Source organism: Bos mutus, chromosome 18, assembly GCF_027580195.1.
Source record: "Bos mutus isolate GX-2022 chromosome 18, NWIPB_WYAK_1.1, whole genome shotgun sequence".
Classification (NCBI taxonomy): Eukaryota; Metazoa; Chordata; class Mammalia; order Artiodactyla; family Bovidae; genus Bos; species Bos mutus.
In genome coordinates, this window is record NC_091634.1 from 26,721,060 (window position 1) to 26,734,152 (window position 13,093).

Genomic DNA, 13,093 nt, shown 5'->3' on the forward strand with positions numbered 1-13,093 from the left:
ATGAAGACTGGCCTTTGGTGTAGTTGGTGGTAGTTCATTTTGCTCACCCCACCTTCCCTTCTGTTCCACATTATTGTACAGTATCCACTTTTCATCGCCGGTCACAATTTGTTTTAAAAATGGAACGTTTTCATTACGTTTAAGTAGAGAATCACACGTGGAAATACGGTCAAGAAGGTTTTTTTCACTTAAGGTACGTGGGACCCAAACACCAAAGCGATTAACATAACCAAGCTGGTGCAGATGGTTTTCAACACTTGATTTAGACACTTTGAGTATGTCGGCTATCTCCCTTGTGGTATAACGTTGATTGTTCTCAATTAATGTCTTGATTTGACTGCTGTCAACTTCAACTGGTCTACCCAACCGTGGGGCATGGTCCAGTGAGAAATCTCCAGCACGAAACTTTGCAAACCACTTTTGACACGTTCGATCAGTCACAGCACCTTCTCCATACACTGTACAAATCTTCTTTTGTGTTTCAGTTGCATTTTTTCCTTTCTTGAAATAATAAAGCATAATATGTGGGAAATGTTGTTTTTTTTCTTCCATCTTCAGTATTAAAATAGCTACACAAAAATTCACCAATTTTGGTTAAGTTTGTTTTTTTTTTTAACGCATGCTAATATGACAGCTATCGCAACACAATCTAACAAAATTGTTTCCAATGAAGCTAAAGACAACTAAGCACTACTAGATCAATCTTGCAGAAAAAACCAAATGAACTTTTTGGCCACCACATCTTAAGATTCCCATGATGAAGGAAATCAATTACTGGTATTTGCAGAAGGCAATGGCAACCCACTCCAGTACTTTTGCCTGGAGAACCCCAGGGACGGGGGAGCCTGGTGGGCTGCCGTCTATGGGGTCGCAGAGTCGAACACGACTGACGGGACTTAGCAGCAGCAGACAAGGGGTAGTAACTCAGTCGATCTGAGTTACTCCAGTTTTCTCCATCTTCTGCTACTCTGCGACCCCACCTACCTACCCTTTCTCCTCCTACCGCCCGGAACACCAAAGCCCCTTCTTTTATAGCTCTGCTTGAGGTCTCCCTCTATACTGGATTTCCCTTCCACCAGCCCCCATCTTTTTCCACCCTCTCCCTTGAGCCCCTCCTCCTCTCGCTTGAATTTGAGCTACAAACACTTCCTATTTCTAGCCCCGCCCACTTTCTGGGACACCTCTATCGACTTCTCTCTTTCCCATCCCTCCTCCAAACTACGCTTCCCACTCCCCCCACACACACTTTCTCTCGGACATCTCACCAAGCTGTTTAACCCTTTCTCCTATCTTCCAAGAAAACTACTCTTTAAACTGCCTTCCTCCACCCACCCTCACCAGTCCCGAAACAGTCTTTGCAAACTGTTCACTGCTCCCAAAGTTTACTCTTGAAACGTTATTCCTTTACCACCCTCATCTTCCAAATCGTTCCCTATTTGCCCCAATTCTTAAGTACTTAGCTCCTCAGGACCCGACTCCACCCCACTCTTCTCCGGTCTCTCACTCCACCCACAAAAGAAGCTGGATTACGGTCCGGACAGTCTCTTCCTTCCAGTCACCCTCCCAACTACCGCTCCCAGCAGCCTCTCCCTCCACCACTTAAAACGTCCCCTCGTAAGAACCTCACAGTCCTACCTTCCGCTAAGTCCCCTCTCTGATGTTCCCGCTACTTCCTGGGTTCCAGGTCTCCCCGACTCTCGCAAGCATCACGCGCAGGGCTCCCTCCCCACCCAGGGAAGAGCCCTTTCCCGCACATACCTCGAGGTTCTGGCCCGCGCCGCCCCTTTCTCCGTCCTCCGCCCGCGCTTGGCCACTCTTTCCCTGTTTCTCCTGCTCCGTCCTGTTCGCCCCCTTCCATTTCTCCGCCTTCCGACTCAAAGCCACTCATTTCCTACTCCACAAAGGCGGGGGGGGGGGGCCTCCCTACCCCAGGGGTCCCTCTGGGGCGCCCCTACTTCTGCGCACTTCCAGCCGTGCGCGAGCACTTCCGGGGCAAAGCACGCGAGGGCGTGCACGTGGGGCCGCGGCGCAGAGGATAGCGCCTAGTGTCAAATCCACCAGCTGTAGAGCTGGGGAAGGGGCGTGGGGAGCTGGCATGCGCCGGGGATGGGGAGTGATGGTGTATGGAGTTCGAGCGGATGCAACTTGCGGTGGGGCTAGTGGTTAGAAGAGTGGTTGACATGCTGGACTAGTCGTGTCAGAAGCTCTGGGTTCTCCCTGTCCCATGAGTCCCACCGCCACTACCGTAGTTGAGTCTGATCTGCAAACTTGGCATGCAATAGAGATAGAGATGTTTGCCAAAATGCAGGTTCCAAGGCCCCGGCCCCAAAAGACAAATTCTGGAGCCATGGAATAGGACCTAGAATCCTGCGTTTTTTAAAAACCATTTTCCGATATTTTGATGCAGAAGTCTGCGAAACTGAGACTCAAAAGACTGTCAACATTCCTTGCTTCCTTAGACTGGTCGTGGTATTTATTCTCTTCTACACCAAACTCATCCCTACCCCTCAGAAACCTCACACACAAAATACAAAGGAGACCTTAGTTCTGCCTAGAATACAACTGGTCAGCTCCATGTGGCTCCACTCAAACGCGCACTCTCAGTTAGAGAATGAGGTTATAGTCAGTCTTCTGCTCCAAGATCAAGTTTTAGATTCTCGTCCCTCTTTTCCTGGACCACTTCCTTCAGCAAGTTGGCAGGACTGCTAGAAGTCTGGGTGATGCTCTATGTCTTGATATTTTAAATATTTTTTTGCTGAATTTTGATAGAACCTGTGTGTGCCATGAAAACATTAGTTGAATATTTAGAAATAAACGTCCGTTGGACTTCCTGACTGTCCAGTGGTTAACGCTCTTTTCCCTTAATGCAGGGGGCCAAGGTTCCATCCCTGGTCAGGGAACTAGATTTCACATACCACAACTAAGGGTTTGCATGGATCTAAATAACCAGAAACTAGCTCTCAGGGCCCGGAGAAGGCAATGGCACCCCACTCCAGTACTCTTGCCTGGAAAATCCCATGGACGGAGGAGCCTGGAAGGCTGCAGTCCATGGGGTCGCTGAGGGCCGGACACGACTGAGCGACTTCACTTTCACTTTTCACTTTCCTGCATTGGAGAAGGAAATGGCAACCCACTCCAGTGTTCTTGCCTGGAGAACCCCAGGGACGGGGGAGCCTGGTGGGCTGCCGTCTATGGGGTCGCACAGAGTCGGACACAACTGAAGTGACTTAGCAGCAGCAGCAGCTCTCAGGGCCTCTATCCGCAAGGGATGCACCTGAGGGGAGGCGATCTGGAGTACCTGGCAATAGGGCAGATCAGCGTCAGCGATGTTAAGACGCATCCAGGCATCCCTGCAACAAGCTCGCCTGGTGCAAGTTCTGCAGCCTCCAGGGCACCCTCTTCGATGTGACACCGCCCTCTGGTGGCCACAAGCATGCTTGCGGCGTCCGGGAAGGGAGACGGACGGGACCCTGCAGCACTAGCTCTCACTGGGACCCGCTTTGGGAGAGTTCCCCACAAGGGCCGCGCCCCCGCAATCCCGACTTGTTCACCGAGGGACCAAACATTTTAGAGAACGCCAACTACGAGCCGGCACAGGGCAAAGCGCTGTACAGATATTAACTTAATCCTCACATAAATCCTAACAGGTAGCCTCATTTACGGAGAAGGCAATGGGATTTTCCAGGCAAGAGTACTGGAGTGGGGTGCCATTGCCTTCTCCTGCAGCAGCCTCATTTAAGAGTTTGCTACAGGTCACTCAGAGAGCAAGTCTTGACTGTTTTTAGTTGTATAAAATATATTTGTGTCTCCATTTCTGAAAGATTTTGCTATATACAGAGTTCTAGGTTGACAGATTCTTTAAACACAATGAAGACTTCATTCCTCATTCATAGGGCTTCCACAGATGCTATTGGGAAGTCAGAAGTTAGGTTTTTTCCCTCTAATTGCTTATTTACCTTTTATATTACTACTTTTTCACCATGATGTATCTGTCGTGGACTTACTTTTAGTTATCCTCTTTGAATTTCATTGGGTTTCCTGAATCTGTACCTTGGTATGTCTTTCATATACCTTTTTCTGTATTTTCCTTCTGGGAATCTGATTAAATCTATATTGATCTTTCTACCCAACAGCTTAAGGTATTTGTTTTCTGTACTTCTCTATGCACTAGTTTCTGAACAATTTATTCTCACCTATATTACTTTGTTATCCTCTTTGAATTTCATTGGGTTTCCTGAATCTGTACCTTGGTATGTTTGACATATACCTTTTTCTGTATTTTCCTTCTGGGAATCTGATTAAATCTATGTTGATCTTTCTACCCAACAGCTTAAGGTGTTTGTCTTCTGTATTTCTCTGTACACTAGTTTCTGAACAATTTATTCTCACCTATATTTCAGTTCATTAATTCTTTTATATTTAATTTGCTGTCAAACATATGGCTGTTGGAGTTTTTTTTTTTTTTTTTAATTAGCTTTTTAAAAAAAATTCCATTTGGTTATTTTCTCAAAACTTCTATGTCAATTTTTTAAGGTTTGCCTTCATAGATGTTTTCAACAGGGTCTTTTATCTCTTTAAAAATACTAAGAAAAAATCAAGAAGTGCTATTTTATACCCTGTTAGTCCCAATATCTGATGTGTTTGTGTCTGTATTTGTTGTCTATTATTTCTGCATGTTCTCTTTCACGATTTATTTCCTTGAGTGTCTGATTATCTTTGAGAGTGTACTGGACGTTATTTGAAAAAGAAGGGTGTGTGTGAATACTTTAATGTCTGAGACGATAATATCTTTCTCTAAAGGATCATTTTCATTTGCTTTTATCAGGCAACTGAGCGCACCACTAGGTCAGTTATAGGGTTTGAAGGCTGAGGATCTCTACACCTCCAAGACAAGCTGAATTTGGGAGACATATCTATGCCACAGCTTATGTCCAGTTTAACATTTTCATGAGGGTGTCTCCATTTGGGGTCCCAGTTCAAATGTGGGGCAATTATTCAGACTCCCAGCTTTCAACATATTTACACTTGTATCTCTTATACTGCAAGTCCACCATCCTTACAGCTGGGTTTCACAGGTGTCTCCTTCCACCAGCAAATGTCTTCAGGCAAAAGTAGCTTTGAGCGTTGGGATTATGATTTAGTCTCTTGCTTCTCCTAGAGTTTGATCCTTAATTCTTCACTCTCCTCTTAGCTCTTTGGAATGCTTTTCTTTTTCAACGTTTTATTCAGTTGAAGTTATTTTCCACGGAAGAGTAGTAAGAGTAATTAAGTAGACTACCATTACCACTAGTGTAACCCTTCACTCAACGCTACGTTATTCTCCCTCCAGCCTACCTGCACAGGACCCTTCCTGTCCCCAGGAAGGGAGCTGACTGGAAGAAAGAAGAGATGGTGTTTCTGGTTTTATGGCTCTGTTTCAAAGTAGAAATTCACAGTTCCTCAGGAAAAGCCACACTTTTTCCAGAAAGTGGAGATAATACCTTAAATTTTTCCACTCACCTAGACTACCTCCTGTCATAGGGTAAGGGAGTTAGAGAAGGCAAGGTTTGGGAAAAGAACTAGACCGGCACTTTACAGGAACAGATCACCTTTAATGAGGCAAGAAGGGGCAACAGTATTAGTGAGCTGCTGCACTAACCCAAGAAAAGTGTAAGTATATATAGACATATATGTGGAAATCTACTGTCTTAAGGGGGCCAGTTCTTCTCCAAGGTTGTTCAGATTAGTCATCTCTTAAACTGCTGGGGCAAGGAATTCTGGAGATCGGCCAGAGGCTGGGCCTGGCTGGGAGCTGGGCAAAATCAACCTTAACGTCCATTTTTTTTCTTCCCATGAGAGAGTTCTTTGTTTTGCATAGAATGGTGGGGAGGATCCAGAGGGGAGGTTTAACTCCGGGCTGTTTTGAGCGGTGTAACTTTCCTTCAGTATGATTCAACGTCTCCCAAATTATCCAGATCAGGTGACAGAGATAGCAGTTTCCGGCCAATGGGCAGAGCGAGGGAAAACAGGACAAGGTCCCGGCCTGGGGTGTTCTACGCTAGCCATGGGACACGGGTGGTTGGTGGAGGCCACAGGAGGAGGGTAGCCTGGCTCTGGGCAAATACCATGCACGCGCCCAAGCTCTTGCCCTCTCTGCACTTTCTCAAAAGGGAATGAACACCAGACGGAGTGCAAACCTCCCCGCGCAGCTCGAAACTGAATGTGTCAGGCAGGGGTCAGACCCACGTTCCTTTTGCAAAGAGCGCCCCCGTCGGCGACGGAATACGTCAAACCGGAAGCAGAAGTGCTCCACCGCCAAGGCTTTCGGGAAATGTAGTCTCCAGCCGCGGGACGAGCCCCGGGCCGCTCCGTCCGCATGCGTGTGGCCGAATTCTGTGGATTACACTCCCAACCCAGAGCTGGTACAATGTTCCGGGGCGGAAATGGGCTCCCTTTCTTTTTTCTGGCCTCGCAGCATGCGCGATCTTAGTTCCCCAACCAACACCAATGGAACTGTAGTGGCTTCCTCACAGGGAGATGCGCGCTGGTTTGGGGGCTGCGTTCAGCTTCATCCCAGCCCACTGTATTCATTCATAGAGGAGTGGTCTACTTCAGTCCTCACCTCCAACCCCTCTCCAGGTGGGTCACACGCGAGTTTGGTGGGGTAGCCCCTGGGACACAGTCCAATGGCTCCTGCCCACCGTCTAACTTCTTTCTTTGGGTGAGCTCATGCACAGAATAAACACATGTCCCGGTGTGCCAGCACAATCCCAGCTTCCCATCTAGTTAGCTCCCCCTTGAGAATGAGCTCAATGGTCCTGGTTTAGTGGATCAATAACGAGTGAACACGCACTACATACAGTCACCCTACCCAAGATCCACTGAAATCCTGGTCTTCTAAACGCTGACGGCAAAGAAGTAGGAGAGAGCCGGCTTGTCTGACCCCTGACACTCAGTTTCGAACTCCGCCTACGAACAACACAAAGGCGGACCCTCAGAGGGCTTCACACTCAGTGGGTAGAGTTTACTCCAGCAGCACACACACCCCCGCCCCCCGCCCCTTCAGAAATCTCCAGACTGTGGCAGGCACCTATCGGTGTTAGATTACTCCCACCGCCTTACCACCAAATACAAACGACATGAGTGCATGGCGAGCTCTCCTAAGAACTGGGGGTAGTAGCCGCGTAGTGGGCCTGTGGTTTTGCTGGAGATAAAGACATAAGCTCCAGCGATTTCAGATGCCCCTAATACCTTTTGGTGCCTGATATACTTAGCACCATGCATGGGGAGGGATAGAGGCCTCACGCTATGACCAGAGGTACCGTCTCCTCTGGATACGACTCTGTTCCGTGGTTACATGTCAGTCGGGCCCTAGGAGTGAGAGGCTGTGAATCTCCTACCTCCTAATGAATCCTGTGGAGAGCATGTGCCCAGTTCTTGTGGTGCCCTTTAGAATGTAGGGGAACATGACATTTTTCATCTTTCAGACTTTAGCAGCAATTCTAAGCTAACAGAAAAATCCATGCCAAAACCCTGTGACAACTCTTTAACTTTTGAAAATGAATATTAAAATTTGAGAACTGGTAACTGCTAGTTCCTTAATGCACTTTTGTTTTAGTAAAACAAAAACCCCATTAATCATTACAGCTAAAAATTATCTGGTCGTACAAGAATAAAATACGATCTATGTTGGCTTCCATCTATGTTATCAGGTCCAAATTTCTTGGCTCCTTTATCCATTAAAATGTTTACCAAAAAAAAAAAACTTTTTCCAAAATTATAAGGCTTTCACTAAAATTTGCTAGCAAAAATTAGCTCTTTCTTTCCACCAACACCTGCCAATAATCATTTATGCTGCTTATCTATAGGAAGCCCTCTGCTCCCCTGTCCTCCCCTTCTTTTTAATTATTCCCTCAAATGGCATTTCTAGAGAGTGGAAACTGCTTTGATTTTGACAGTACCGAGACATCCCTTTCTTGGGCCTGGATCAACTTCCCATCCTTGGAAACATGATTGCCCATTATTCCTTTTCCTAAATCCTTCAGGCATGCTGAATAGGTCAGCAAAGGTTGATGATACCAAGGGGGAACCAAGCTTGATTCCCCAGCTTGGTTGTGTGTGAGGAGGGACCAGATTAAGAGCAGGGAGGCAAACTAACTGTAAAAGAGTTTAAAATTCAGAGACACATATACAACAAATATGCATCACCTTCTTTTAACAAATATTTTGAGTTTTATTAAAAAAAAAACTATAAAAGTTTGTCTGTCTTTATCCCTTCCCATCCCTTTCCCCTCTAACTCCAGAGGAAACCACCACTCTAAAGCTGATATTTTAATACTTTCCTACCTTTACTTCGCAAATTGATTTTTAAAAAGGTGATACGGACCTTTAATAAGCTTTATCACATTGTATATAATCCCTCTGTAACTTTATTTTCAATTGTTTTTGATGTTAGCCTTGTTAGTACATGTACATGCAGTCCAACCATTCATTAAACATTTGCGTTATCTCCTATACTGTGGAAAGGGCACTGAGAAAGATATGTAAGTTGCTGTTCTCAACCATCAAGCTGTTCACCTATTTTTGTACTTTAAGAATGTTATGCTTCAATAAAATTTACAAGTACATCATGAGAAATGCTGGACTGGAAGAAACACAAGCTGGAATCCAGATTGCCGGGAGAAATATCAATAACCTCAGATACGCAGATGACACCACCCTTATGGCAAAGTGAAGAGGAACTAAAAAGCCTCTTGATGAAGGTGAAAGTGGAGAGTGAAAAAGTTGGCTTAAAGCTCAACATTCAGAAAACGAAGATCATGGCATCCGGTCCCATCATTTCATGGGAAATAGATGGGGAAACAGTGGAAACAGTGTCAGACTTTATTTTTCTGGGCTCCAAAATCACTGCAGATGGTGACTGCAGCCATGAAATTAAAAGAGGCTTACTCCTTGGAAGGAAAGTTATGACCAACCTGGATAGCATATTCAAAAGCAGAAACATTACTTTGCCAATAAAGGTCCGTCTAGTCAAGGCTATGGTTTTTCCTGTGGTCATACATGCATGTGAGAGTTGGACTGTGAAGAAGGCTGAGCGCCGAAGAATTGATGCTTTTGAACTGTGGTGTTGGAGAAGACTCTTGAGAGTCCCTTGGACGGCAAGGAGATCCAACCAGTCCATCCTAAAGGAGATCGGCCCTGGGATTTCTTTGGAAGGAATGATGCTAAAGCTGGAACTCCAGTACTTTGGCCACCTCATGCAAAGAGTTGACTCACTGGAGAAGACTCTGATGCTGGGAGGGATTGGGGGCAAGAGGAGAAGAGGATGAGATGGCTGGATGGCATCACTGACTCGATGGACATGAGTCTGAGTGAACTCCAGGAGTTGGTGATGGACAGGGAGGCCTGGCATGCTGCAATTCATGGGGTCGCAAAGAGTCGGACATGACTGAGCGACTGATCTGATCTGACCTGATCCCCCCCCCCAAAATAGAAGGGCATATAAAAAGGAAGTAAAATATTTACTATGTCAGGTGGTGGTAGGTATTGTAGAGAAAATGAAGCTGGGAAGGGAGATGGGAGTATGCCATGAAGGGGCACTGGTTTTTTACTATTATTATTTTTTGGCCACACCACACAGCTTGTGATATCTGAGTTCCCCTGAGCAGGGATTCAACCTGTACCTTCAGCAATAAAAACAGAGAGTCCTAACCACTGGACTGCCAGGGAATTCTCACAAATAGCTATTTTGGTACAATAGTCAAGAAAGGGTTCACTGAATAAATATCTGCTGGAGGTGAAGAACCAAACTAAGTGATATCTAGGGGAAGAGGATTCCATAAAGAGTGAAAAGCAACAAGATATGGCCATCTTCATAGATCCTGCAAGTTAGCAAACAGAACTTAATGAACCTTGGATGTGGGATGTGAAAGAAAGGAATCAAAAATGGTTACCCGGTTTAGGGCTTGAGCAACTGGGGTTACCTTTTCTCAGATGGGAAGTTTGAGGGAGGAACTTGATAAAAGATGAGATTGGGATGGGGAGATCGTGAGTTAGTTCATCTTCGGACATATTAAATTTGGGATGTCTGTTAGAAATCCAAGTGGAGATGTCAAGCAGGCAGTTGGTTATGAGTATGGAATCTTGGAATGGAGATAAAATTTTCAAGTGGGTATTTAAAGCCTTCAGTCTGGATAAAAGCCCCAGTGAGGGGGACTGTAGAAAAAGAAAAGAGGTCCAAAGACAGAGCACTGTAAGTCCTATATTAAGAGCAAGGAAAGATACGGAACTTCCCTTATACTGCCAACAAAATATTCTCATTTTCCCCCTGCCAGACTTCAAACTTTTTGCCAGCCTAATGAATATGAAATAATATCTCACTGCTTTCTTTTGCAGTATTCTGATTTCAAGATAGAACATCTTTTCATTTTGAAAAGCCAATCTTCTTTGACTATCAACACATCTCCACTGTACTGTTAACAAGACTACATTAAGTACCTATTGTGTCCCTGGCATTGTGATAGCAAGGGAACAAAAAAAGTTAGCCAAATGATGTGGACTCTGCCTTCCTGGAACTCACCATCTACTTCAGGGTTGGGAGAAAAACCAATCAATCAAAAGTACAAATCATGGTAAAGTCATTAAAACCTTCCCTGATGTGACATCTGCATTTTAACAAAAAAGGAATTAACTAGTTCAGTATCTATCAAAGCCCACTGTAGCTATAAAGACCTGAGCACTAGCATCAGTATACCTAATAACAGAATAATTGTTTTCTTATCCACCCTTGCATAGAGAAATGCAAGAGGCTTTGTAGGACATAATGCCTGCCCTGGGGCCTTCCCCACACATACCCAGGCAGCAGGAGTGGAAGATTGGTTTTCTCCTGTTTCTCTTTTGTAATTCTGGGACAATTATTCCTGCACTATTATATCCAGTTCACTCTTATATGAACCTCACACCATCTGGTTATACTTATCTATACATGCTGACACAGTAACCCCATTTTAGATGTTTATCTCACTATGGGTATTTTAAGAAAAAAAATTCCATGGAAATAAAAAGGCAAGGGTGCTTCAAAAGGTATAATAAGTATTCAATGTCATTATTATAAAACCAATGCCCCAAACTACCCAAATATTGTTGCAATAGTAGTGGATTTCTTAAGGGGATCATGACACTACATAGCAACATGAAAACATTTATAAGAAGGTTTTTTATTTAAGTATGATACAAGATTTTATCTATAGTACAGGCAAATACAAATAACTGATATATTAAGAGGTGAAGGTTGTGGGTGAATTGGGGGGACTTAATTTACTGAAATAGTCAAGAAAAACCTTCCAAGGTCCTTCATTTTGTTTCCACTTGGGTCTCTGATTTAAACTATCACCATATCCCTTCTTCCATTCACCCTCAAAAGCCTGTTATATGCAGCTCCTTGAACATAACATGGCTCTGAAGACATGATGAAGACTAGAGGTTAAGAGCTGTGCCTTTGCAGTCAGGCAGTTCTGGGTTCCAAGTCTGATATCTCTCTGGGTTTTTCTCCCCATTAGAAAACAAAGATATAATACATACACTGTTTCTTCAATGCAAGAAACAGATATACAACAAAAGGGGAATCATTCCACTGGTCGTGGGAAACCCACTGAATCCCAGGAAAAGCTTCGGAAATTGAATCCAGTCCAGGGACTTTAGGAATGAGAAATGAGAATACCATCATGTCACCTCATCCTCCACAACAACAGCAGACCTGCTCTCTCTGGTAAGGAATCAGGTTCCAAGCAACTTTAGGCCTTCACCTTACCAGCCTAGCAACCTCAAATCAAAGTATCCTTGCTGAAGTCTGTTTTAAAAAAATTTCTGTTCAAAGACTCTAATTGGCTCAACAGCCCCTGAAATTATCTTTGAGCTCCTGGATGTCCTGACTTGTGTTCTTGTGGTCAGTACAGTAGGGATTGTTACAAGAGAAAGAGCGGGGCAAAAGCTGGGCAAAGACAAGATACCACAAAACCTATTAGGGGAGCTGTAAGGATTATGAAATGATGGCTGTAAAGTACTTAGCAGTGTCTTCAAGAAGTAAGCATTCAGTAAATGCTATTATTAACTCACCTGGATGTGATGAGTTTAGCAGTTAATCCCTCTTCCTTTGATGCATCACTCTTTAATCTTAGCCAAGTTCTGAAAATGGAAAAAGACAAACTGACTCCCATTCAATGAAGAAGGCTATTTATTGAAATAATACAATGATGTTCCAAGGAAGTAATTCATATTGCCTAGAAAGCTCGGTGTTCGTAAATGCATGGTGTGTGGTTGCTGGGACTAAGCAATCCTCCATTCATACATACATCCTGGGCTCCCCCTGCCAATGATGATGTGCTGAGATTCAGGGACTGGTTGGATCTAGGCCAGACTCCACACACAAACCAGTGGTCTCCTTTAGGTATCCTGGAACCAAGTCTTTATAAACTTCCGTAACAGTTACGTTGCACTCAACTGATTACAATTCATGCCATTCTTGCAAACAGTCCACCATGGGGATCCCCAAACAAAAGCAAAAAGAGTTTCTGATAGGCTTCCCAGATAAGAAGCCAATCAGTGGAGGAGGTTCTGAGTAGTATTACTGACAGCATAGGCATGTCTTGGCATTGTGTGTGCACGAAGAACTAAGTGGTGAACATCACAGAAAAGGTATTTCTGAACAGTACAGAAGTCTTGGGAGGACAGATCTGCTACAGAATAACCCATCGTGTTTCATGTGTGATAAATGCACTGGGCTAGACATCCCACATTTCTGACCCCACACACATTTTTCCTGCAGAGGATTAGAAGGATGTTTCGGAGCTGCATGACGTTATCCAGGATGAGACAAAAAGGATAGCTCCTGCTACCTGGCATGCAGAGAAACCAGTAAGAAAGGATTACTATATCAACACCAACCCTTACCACTCCTCCCCATGATTCATCATTAGGATGGAAAAATCTGCTTATCCTGGGGGCAGGGGCAGAGGCTCTTTCATGAAAGGTGTCAATTTCCACAGTTGCTCCCAAGTTTATCTGCACTACTGGTGCCAGTGAATGAACAAAGATTCTGGAAATTCCTTTAGCACAG

The 13,093-nt window shown here is 44.6% G+C and overlaps 1 protein-coding gene across 3 annotated transcripts in view; it reads right to left on the reverse strand.

The window, feature by feature from the left end:
• The window catches only part of CDH3 (cadherin 3), a 117,806-nt gene that overhangs the window by 97,506 nt on the left and 7,207 nt on the right, over positions 1-13,093 (reverse strand). For 2 of the 3 annotated variants that reach the window (XM_070388111.1, XM_070388110.1), the window contains exon 3: positions 12,094-12,162. In XM_070388111.1, the coding sequence (XP_070244212.1) occupies positions 12,094-12,162 (69 nt within the window). Of the gene's footprint in view, positions 1-1,758; positions 1,875-12,093; positions 12,163-13,093 lie in introns of those variants that run through there. The other variant, XM_070388114.1, reaches the window with a different exon arrangement.